General features: G+C 28.5%; 2 protein-coding genes across 2 annotated transcripts; one reads left to right on the top strand and one right to left on the bottom strand.

Annotated features, from left to right (window-relative positions):
• The first annotated feature begins 1,249 nt into the window (after positions 1 to 1,249).
• Positions 1,250 to 6,849, top strand: LOC130941898 (GDSL esterase/lipase At2g42990-like). The gene is made up of 3 exons (XM_057870535.1): positions 1,250 to 1,942; positions 3,808 to 4,297; positions 6,563 to 6,849. The coding sequence occupies exons 1-3, from the start codon at positions 1,523 to 1,525 to the stop codon at positions 6,754 to 6,756; spliced, it is 1,104 nt and encodes a 367-aa protein (XP_057726518.1). The 5' UTR covers positions 1,250 to 1,522; the 3' UTR covers positions 6,757 to 6,849.
• Positions 6,850 to 9,680: 2,831 nt separating this feature from the next.
• On the bottom strand, positions 9,681 to 10,990 carry LOC130939350 (zinc finger BED domain-containing protein RICESLEEPER 2-like). Its single transcript, XM_057867460.1, has 3 exons — positions 10,259 to 10,990; positions 9,859 to 10,177; positions 9,681 to 9,769 (listed from the first exon to the last, which is right to left on the bottom strand). The coding sequence occupies exons 1-3, from the start codon at positions 10,988 to 10,990 to the stop codon at positions 9,681 to 9,683; spliced, it is 1,140 nt and encodes a 379-aa protein (XP_057723443.1).
• Positions 10,991 to 11,329: the final 339 nt, after the last annotated feature.

The raw sequence follows: 11,329 nt of genomic DNA, 5'->3' as shown, positions 1-11,329 counted from the left end.
CCCACTTAGACCCAGTTCACTTATTTTTGTCCGTTAGCCCAATTTTGGACCAAAACCTTTAAGATTAGCGCTCTAAATCGCATTTCAAATATTTCTACCTCTCCTAATTATAATTCCTCATTTCTTAATCCTATTTACTCATAATCAATTTTTTCAGCTGCAGTACCAGACAGGTCTCAGCCGGTACTGTCGGTCAAAATTCCACTGCGCGCTTTTACGCAGAAAACTATGTCTTCCGACTCGGAAAAACTCACTGAATCCAAATATCATATTTAAATCATCAAATTCCAATTGCCAAACCTTCCAAGCATATTCTCTCCTATTTAACTTATTATTTAATTAATTTCGGTTAGATCGGATATTACAAAATTCGTAAATATAATTTAATTTTATTTATGTAATATATTTAATAGAAAAAATTATGTATAAAAAATAATATTTGATCAAATTTTACTGAATTTGATCGAATCAGCTTTAATTGGATTTAACTAAATTTAATCGAATTAATTAATTCACGGATTCAAATAATGACCTAATTCAAATTAATAACATGGAGTTTTGATTCGATCGAGTCGGGACGGATTTGATAACTATGCGGCTATATTTTCTTCCGCTCTTTCCTCTATCTTCCTCCTCAATCCTCTTTGACAAAAAAATTACATAGATGAGAAAACAACATAAATAACAGAGATAACAAGCAACACCTTTGGATCCTTATAGGAAGGCGAATTCCTAGAAAAAGAAGTAAGTTAGAAAGAAAAAGAAAACAGGAGTAATAGAAGGGGAAATATTTTGTTTTAAAAGAAAAAAAAGACATCTTGATGTATAAGTATCGGTGAAAACTCAGTTGCAATAGATTTCACGTGAAGTTAATAACTGAGAGTCATTAGATGATTTGACTTATTTGACTAAATTTTCATCTAACTGATTTGACTAAATTTTTATCTATAAGCTCTCAACTATTAACTTCACTAACTTTCCGTAAAGTCCATTACACTTAAATTTAATTTTCACCATAAGTATCGCACATTAATGAAGAGAGAACCTAATTCAATTGAACGGTCGCTTCAAAACGCTCTTTTCCCTAAAAAAGGAAAATAAAGCACCATTTCATGCTTTTCAGCACGTCGCATAGCCCACGCTAACTTAATTAAACATTTCATACGTGCTTACATGAAGTATTCGTTACAATTCATTTATTTATTTGAAGTTCCCTAAAGTACGTAAAAGTTTAATAAATATTGACGAACTAAACACCCATTAAAAGTTAAAGGTGTTGTTACTATAACGAAACCATTTCCCTCAAGATTTCTTGAGTTCTTCAACATCTATCGTACACCTTTTTCACACAAGAAAACCCAGTCATTAAAATCCCCTCACCAACCTTTCAGTGCTCATTTAATTAATCACTCACTCACATGTAAATAATAATAACAACAACAATAATAATCTCCCACCATTTATAAATGATATACATATACATTGGTATGATAGCTCAAATTCTCCTCGTCGCAAAAAGCTGATGAAACAATTTATCAAACACATGGTGCGCATAACATACCCGGCATTGTCATGGCTACTACTCCCAGCATTATTAACTATTATGGTTACGATTCCAACCTCGGAGGCTAACAGGAGAACAAGTAAGGTTCCAGCAGTGATAGTTTTCGGAGATTCATCGGTGGATTCGGGAAACAACAACGTGATCTTGACGGTTCTTAAGAGCAATTTCAGGCCATATGGGCGTGACTTTGAAGGAGGACGTCCAACAGGAAGGTTCTGTAATGGAAGGGTTCCGCCGGATTTCATCGCCGAGGCGTTTGGGGTGAAGAGATCAATTCCGGCTTACTTAGATCCTGCGTTTGACATTGATGATTTTGCAACTGGTGTTTGTTTTGCTTCTGCTGGAACTGGATATGACAATGCTACTTCTGATGTACTTGTAAGTTTGCTTCCATTTTTTTTATTTCAATAATGGTGAAAACTCAGAGAGTTACAAAAATATTACTTTTACACTAAAATTAACTACTAAAATCAATTATCAATGTATTTGTATATAAATACATATGTGGTTTAATTTATTTTTGACATATATTTATATTTCAGCATATATTTTATATTAATGACTAACTTTAATAACTAATTTTAGTGTATATATAACATAACTCAGACAATTAATTAAAAATTATTAAATAATTTAAAAAATATGACTAAATTATTATTTAATAACTTTTAACTATTAATTTTATATAAAATTAATTGCACTTTAATAATACATTAAATATTTTGGACATTTATATAAAGATATAATTATTATTATTAATAATTAATATATATTTAATTTTTCAATTAATAAACTAAAAAATTACGTATTAATTATTAAAACAAAATAATAATATTATATACATATTAAAAATTAATCATCAAATTATTTATTATGTATTTATATAAATACATATATTATTATATTTATTTTTAATATATATTTTATATTTTAACATATATTTTATATTAATAATTGATTTAGTACTTTTTTTATTACATAATATAATTAATATTAAAATAGTATTTATTATAAAAGATATAGAGGAAGAGGAATTGGATTTGTTCTATTTTGGTTATGGAAATAATTAAAGTGGAATTATTATTTGAAGAATCTTATGATGATATACTTATTTGGGAAGTATAGTGCACCAGTGCATGGCATAAAAGAGATCTTAACAATATTTTTTAAAAATATAGAATAAAATGCCTCTTTTATGTTCGTTATTATAGTAACCAATAAAAATAAAAATCATTTGTGTCAGAATAATTTATGTGTTTTTACCCAATTAAGTGGTTCATGTGTTCTTTGGTTTTGTTTTCTAGTTTGCGAAAGTGAAAATTCTTTTCATGTACTAGAAACTGCATTTTTCAGTGTTTTTTTCTCAACTATAAAAAAGAGATATAGTAAGAGTAAATTATTTTGTTTTTTAATTGGTGTCTTTTTTTATTTTTCATATAGATATTAATAAAAATAAAAAATCCATTCATGCATATATATATATATATATATATATATATATATATATATATATATATATATATCATCTTTATTATTTTATCCAATAAATAATTTTTTTGAGAGAAATATTTTATTATATTTTTAATTCAGAGAAACAACTAAATTTTATTTTAAATAATCTAAAAAATATTTTTTTAAATGTTCAACTTTTAAAATGAAACACTTTTACCATCTAATTGGGAGGCACCGGCCGCCGGGTAATAAATGAAAGACTTAATTACTCTTTTAGTATTTATTATTTTGCCAAATTTTTAATTGGATTTTTATAGTTTAAAATTTTGTAATTAAAATTTAGATTAAATAAGAAAAAAATTAATTTAGTTCTTTTTAACTATTTTTTCCAAAGAAATACAATTTTTTTAGAATATCTGTTTTTAACTTTGATGTAAGATAAATTATAGAATATTCAAAAAATAAATTCTAATATAAAAATTTAATTATATACTTTTAAATTGTAAGAATTTAATTAAAAATTCCATAAAATTATAGAGATTAATTTCCCTAAGTGTTGCTTGACCGTTGACCTTTGGATTGAAATACATGTATAGAATTAGAAGACAATACAAGCTTGTTATGCTAATTACAATTCTTGAAATCAGTCTCATCAAAATAATATAGGAGCTTATAAGTTATCATAAATAAAAAAAAATATGATAATATTTTGCACAAAATATCAAATTCATCATTACTATTTTCACTGTCAGCTAATAATTAATAATCCATGTCAATATTATCTTACACAGAATGTAATACCATTGTGGAAAGAATTGGAGTTGTACAAGGAGTACCAAGCAAAATTGAGAAACCATGTTGGGGTAGAGAAGGCAAATCATATCATAAGAGAAGCTTTATATCTTATGAGCTTAGGAACCAATGATTTTCTTGAGAACTATTACATTTTCCCAACTAGAAGAGCTCAATTCACAGTTACACAATACCAAGATTTTCTATTGGGAATTGCTGAGAATTTCATTAGGGAATTGTATGCACTTGGAGCAAGAAAATTATCCATAACTGGCCTTGTTCCTATGGGGTGTCTCCCATTGGAGAGGGCTACAAATATCTTTGGTGACCATGCTTGCAATGATGAATATAACAATGTGGCATTTGGGTTCAATGCAAAGTTGGAGAATTTGATCTCAAAGCTTAATAGGCACCTGCCACAATTGAAAGCAGTTTCAGCAAATGCATATGACATACTTGATGATATCATTAAAAGGCCTTCCACATATGGTATGCTTTTTTCATATTATTATAATTATGTCCTCTCAATATTTATTGTGCCATTGAATAATCTTATTTGCACGTCAAAAAGAATAAGCTTATAAACGTAAAATAAATTATTCATAAAGAAGTTAGTTAAAGGCTGTCATTGAAAATATATTTTTGGAACAAATATTTTAGAACCAAGGAGTAGTAAAACATTTTTTTTTTCTTTAACTGACAAAGCTTTTCAAAAAATTTGTTATGGTACATGATAATCCATGATACACGCTGATTTCTCATGATGTATGATGATGGTATAGGTCACTCGTGTTTGTATTTATAATTGGCTTTTATCTTCAATTGAACTCAACACTCTTTTTTTATTATTGTACTTTAGAAATTAAATAAAAATTTAAAAAAAATAGAAAAAATCTGATACAACAATAAAAGAAAAAAGATTTTAATTAGTAAGGAGTAGTAAAATGTTTTTTCTTTATCAAATTTTACTCCACCTTTATATATGTTTTTCTATTCAAAATTAATAGTCTTATTACTTGATTATGCTAATTTCGTTTAGAATAAGTATAGAAAATTAATTTTTAATTAGTCAATATTAATCAATTTTTTTATTATAAAATTATATTTTTAATCTTTACTTTTTAAAAGATTTAAGATTTACAATTTAGATAGAATTTAAATTAAAGATTTAAATTTTAAAATAAAAAATATTTTAAGAAATAGTTAATATTGACTAAAAAATTTAACCCTTAATTCAACTCTTTAATTTTGATTGGCTAATACTACATAGATAGAGTCTTTCGTTATTATCATAATAAGCTGAACTGAGACTTGTGCACAAATTTTCCATTAATGGTTAAACAGTGGGAATCAGCCAACATAGTTGCTATCTAATTAAATAATTTTGTATAACTTTGACGTGGATTGCGTAAAGACAAACCAATAGAAATCTTAATGAAGTTGATACTTGATAACGTGAACATTAGTGAATGTGAATCAGAAATGAGTGAATGTGAATCAGAAATGTTTAGGAACCAAAAAAATTTATTGGTTTGTTTAACTAATTAGCTCCCAATGCATGCATGTTTAACTAATTAGGAATGAAAGTGATTGATTGGAATGACTTGTTTTAAGATATATTTTTGTTTTATTAAAATTAAGAATAATATTCTAATCCATCTACTTAACCTTTTCTACTATATATTTTCTTTCATATTTGTTTGACTTGTGGGGAAAAAATCTTCATGGGTTTCTCTTTTCAATAATTATTAAAAAATCCTAAAAATAATCTTATTTTTTCTCCTCATTTCCAAAGAATTTTGTCTTCATCATTTTCACTCAATCTAAACAGCACATTAGCCACCAATCCAAAAAAAAAAAAAAAACTAAACAGTGTAATACCTTTCAATTTCATATCTGACCTGTGAGAATAAATTAAATAATTATTACATGACTCCAATTTGAATTAATTGCATACTGAATGCATTATACCTAACAGAGGTCCACCCCTCTAACTCCTCTAACTCTGGCTGAGACTACTATCCTTGATTTATTAAAAGGATTTAGTTATATTATATTCCAACACATTTTAAGTGTATACTAATAATTTTTTAAAAATTTTTATGTATTTAATTTATTAAAAATATAAAATAAATTTCTTGTATACTTTTTTCCGTGTATTAAGTGCATTAAACATTTTGAATTTTTTTTAATTTTAAGCAGTGTATCATTACAAAACTTAAAAACCGCCAAAAACTAAGAGAGTCCAATAAAATTACTTGGCCATGTAACTTTAAAATCAAACTATAAATAAGACCAAGAGTGACAAAGGAAAAAAAAATGTTGTCTTATTAGTTACTACTTAACACTCATGATATTACAAGAAATAAGGGATTTAACCACGGAAAAAAATTGTGACTAAACTCTAAGATAATGGTAGTAACCATACATTGGCCACGAAAAAATATTTGTGGTTAACCAAAAAGTTGCATTTTCAATTTGTCACAATTTTAGAATTATTAGCAACAATTTGCCACAGTTTTAGGAATTAGATAATATTATAGTATTAGAAAAAGTTTATATATATAGATAAATTCATGAACATTTTTCACTATAATATTATCCTTAAAATTGAAATGATAAACTAAGTTTAAGTAGTATCATTATTACATACACCACATGTATCCCCAAAAAAAAAAAAGAAAAAAACGTTACACCATTAAATAACTTTTTTCTTCTTATATTGATGGATATGGGCATATTATTATATTTCAGGATATGAGGAGGTAGAGAAGGCATGTTGTTCAACAGGGACATTTGAAATGAGCTACTTATGCAGTGACAAGAATCCACTTACATGCACTGATGCCTCCAAATATGTCTTTTGGGATGCCTTTCATCCTACCGAGAAGACTAATCAAATTGTTTCTAATTATTTGATTCCAAAGCTTCTTGCATATTTTAGATGATGTGCATGCATTCTCTTTTAATTAATTTTCCTTTCAAAAAGATATACCATTATTCACCTAGGTGCATTATTCAAACATGCACATTATATTGTAGTGACATTTAAATATGAATATAATGGATATTGGATTGGGTAGTGATGTCGTATGTGCTATATATTTATATGCTTTCCTTCTCATGTTAATTACCACTCTTGGCGCATATATATCCCCTTCCAAAAAAGGTATATGCATGTGTAATAATTAACTATATATAGTGCAATCTTATATAAACTTATGCATAGTAAATTGTTGTTAAATAATTTCTTTTTAAAAAAATATATGAACTCAAGAGAGGAGACTAAGAAAATAAATTTGTGAATTGAAATTGTGTTAGAATTGTTACAAGAAACCATAAAACATACAAGGTATTTATAGAAACACTCATTAACTACTATATATCATAAATACTAACTTACAATTATGGATTTGTATCCTTTAAATTTTAAATTTTATTTTAGAGGATAAAATATGATCTATCATCATTTATTTCATAGTGGGACCAAGAGAAAATATGAGAGAGAAAACATTCAATGGTGAGAGATCTCATTTTATCCTCTAAAATAAAAATCTAAAATTTAGAGGATCCAAATTCTACAATTACTAGCAACCAATTCATTAATAATATCTTAATTATCTTTAGTATTTTTTCTCAAAATTAAATAGCAATTTGAGTTTAAAACTTATTAAAACAACAGAATAAAAAAAGTGTAGACAAAATTGTTGAAACAGAATGTAAATAGAACTGCAAAAAAAAAATAAAATACAGACAAAATTATCGAAAAAAAATACAGACAAAACTACCGAAATGAAGACCTATACGTAACTGTCGGAAAGAACCGTTGACGAAATTGCTGGAATGGAAACGTAGATGAAATTGCTAAAATGGAGACGCAGACAGAACTGTCGGATCGAAAAAGTGACAAATTGCATAAAATTGCCAACAAGATGGTGAACTATCGAATAGCGAATTGCTATAAAACTGTTGAATAGGTGGCGAACTGTTAAAAAACTGACGAATTGTTGGAAATGTGGCAAACTACCAGAAATCATGGTACAAATGGAATGGATGAAAAGCAACGAGTTTCTCCATGAGAATTATAAACATACCTCAAAAATATAAAAAAATAGCAACATTGTAGTAGAAATCTTAAAAGCAGAAGGCAAAATTGAAAAGTAAATACTAAAAAACAATAGGAGAAATCCAGATAGAGATGCCAGATTAACAGTGAAAATGGCACATGTCAAAATCTGATTGGATAAGGAAATATGTCAGTATTTTTGCTGATGTTTTGTCAAAGGCGGGCCAAACTAGATCCAGGTGGGGTGATGGAGCTAGTTCATGGCCGATACAACATGTGGGTATGAAAAGTGAGTCCGTGCTGCAACTGGTTAATGGCACGCACGTGGCTTAGATATGGACTATTGATGCGACACATTAATTAAATGACCTAGATTCAATATGAAAACTGATTGAAGAGAGAGATGAGGGCAACGACTTTGACAGGTGCGTGGCGGTGTGTGCAAGCTATGACAGCAACAATTTTAGGTCCATGAAACTCGAAACGATAGAAGAGTCAAATGATGGGATTGGTGGTGAAAGTAAACTCTAGTAAGATGATCAAAAATGGAAAAAAAGACTTTGTGGATCGAACAAAAGAGATGGTGCTTATGCTTGACGGAAGCAGCACCTTTAGGAGGCGCATGCAGGCGCGTCTAGCTACGGCGGAGGGTGGAGTTGAATTCATTCAACTTGGAACGATAAAACGAAGATGATAGTATAAACGGTGATTGGTGAAGACGTCAAAAATTATCTCAAAAATTAACTTGGAGAAGCACGATTATTAGAGGTTGACAGGGAGTTTTTGATGGTCCATGCGTGGAGGTGCATCCTACGATAGATGATGGTGGTATGTGATTTGTTAGACTCGAAAAGACAAGACACAGAAATAATAGGCTAATCGATGAGGTGAAAAAGCATTAAAGTAATGACAAAAAAAAAAAACACGACACGGATCACAAAAGAGAGGAAAATATGGTGATATCACCAAAAAAAAATCTATCATCTTTAAAAAAAGATACTCTATTACCATATTATAACTCATGAGAAGAGACTAAAGAAATAGATTTATGAATTAAAATTGTGTATAGAATTGTTGTAAAAAACTATACAACATACATAATATTTACAAAAACACTCATAAACTATTATCATAAACACTAACCAACAACCAACTCATTAATATCTCAACTATCTTTGATAAAAAGTAATTTTACTGTTATTTGAATTTATTATTTTTTACTAACAATTATTTTGTTATGAAGTAAGTTTAAATCTAATTGTCTTTAATTTATTTAAAAACTTCTATGATAGATGTCAAATAAAAAAAAATTCTTTAAATACTTTTCATAACATAATTTAAATACTATGGGTTGTATTTTTATACTACTTTCTTAATCTCTTCTAAATCTGGTCTGGGATTCCATCCAACCATTCTTTTTTCTTGTTTGAAATTGCTTTTACTAGAGTTTCATCTAGGGATGTTAGGCGGGGAAGCCCGTCCCGCCCCGCCTATTCAGGCGGTCCCAAAATTCTAGCCCGTTTCGTTTAATGGCGGGCTGGCGGGTTGGCGGGCTAAGCCCGCCTAATTAATTATTTTTTTTATATTTATAAGGACATATCTAATATCTTCTATTTAAATCAATATAAATACAAATATTAAATATAAATAATCTTCAAAATAAATAAACATAATCCAATTATCCAAAATACAAAAACATAGTTATAACTTATAAATAGTCCCATAGACAAAATAAATATATAATCCAAAGTCCAAAAACATAATTATAAATAGTTTTCAAAGCAAATTAAACTTAATTCAATACACTTAATTTTCATCTTCATCTTCATATAAGTCAATAACATCATTGGAACCAACTCTTGAAGAATAGCCTTCTCCTTTTGCAATATCTTCCTCTAGAAAAAAGTAATTAAATATATTAGCAAAATAGTACATAATAATGTTCAAAATCACTCAAGTATGGTATGTCATAAATATAATATACCAAAATCATCATATCCACGTATCCAATTTTTGGTGCAAATCACCGCTTCAATATTATCTGACAACAAATGACTTCTATACTTATTCAAAACATGAGAACCCATGCTAAATGCAGATTCTGAAGCCACGGTAGTAATAGGAATGCTCAACAAATCTCGTGCCATTAGTGATAGTGTTGAAAAACGATGATGGTTGTCTTTCCACCATTGCAAAACATCAATGATTGCATCATTGTAAAATAATGTTGCCTCACTCAAATAAATATCCAGTTGGTTCTTTTCACTTTTCACTTCTGCTTCTTGATTACGGGACATCAAATCCTTTGCATTACAAACAATATATGAATCAAAAAGCATGAAAAATAAAAAAACACATATAATCAAGTAGATAAAAATACTTACACCAACAATTTTAATAAGCTGAGTTCCAATTGTAGAAGATGTTGCTTGAGAAAAATTACTTGAAAGTTGGGAAGAATTCTCTACAGTTGTAGAGGAATTTTGGTCATAAACCTCAAAAAGCTTGTATAACTTACTCTTCACATGCTCCACTTTGTCTTTAGCATTAATAGGATCAATCTCATTATAGCAATGAACCAAAGTGTTGAGTTTAAATCTAGGATCAAGAACTGCCACAAATGCAAGAACAACACTGTATTCTCCCCAATATTTCTTGAACTTAATCATCATTTTTTCTCCCATGTTCCTTATAAGCACTTCATCATTCTTCAAACTATTCATTAAAATAAGCTGGATTTGCCAAACTTGTAAAAAATACAAGTTGGATGTTGGGTAAGAAGTTCCAGACATCAACTTGGTAGTTTTGTAAAATGGTAACAAGAAATCACAAATCTTTTCAGTTCTTCTCCACTTATCTGATGAAGGACAATACTCCCTAAACACAGCTTCTTTTACTTTATATATTTCAAAAGCTTTCTTATAAGGAATAGCACTTGCAAGCATTGCATAAAGTGAATTCCACCTAATAGGAACATCTAAACATAATGCAGTCGTATACTCAAGTCCCTCAATATCTTCAAAACATTTTTTAAACTTAACCATTCGACTTTCAGATTTTCTCAGAAACTTAATAGACTCTCTAATCTTATACACTACATCACCACATATTTTCATTCTATCTTGGACAATAAGATTTAAAATATGAGCAGAGCAACGGACATGAAAGAATTCACCACCACACAACAATGAACCATCCACATCCAAAGTACTTTTCAAGTGTTCAACACAAGTATCATTAGAAGAAGCATTATCCAAAGTAATGAAAAAAAATCTTTTTATCAACTTTTCATTCAGTCAAAAGCGTAAAGATTTTAGAAGACAACTCAAATCCTGTGTGAGGAGGAGGCATATGACAAAAATTGAAAATTTTACTCTGTAATTTCCAGTTCTCATCAACAAAATGTGCAGTCAAACATATAAACCCCTCATTGGTACTGGAAGTCCAAAGATCAG

The sequence above is a fragment of the Arachis stenosperma genome, chromosome 7, assembly GCF_014773155.1.
Source record: "Arachis stenosperma cultivar V10309 chromosome 7, arast.V10309.gnm1.PFL2, whole genome shotgun sequence".
Taxonomy (NCBI): domain Eukaryota; kingdom Viridiplantae; phylum Streptophyta; class Magnoliopsida; order Fabales; family Fabaceae; genus Arachis; species Arachis stenosperma.
The sequence above is the reverse complement of the archived record's forward strand: the minus strand, read 5'-3'. Positions and strand labels throughout refer to the sequence as shown.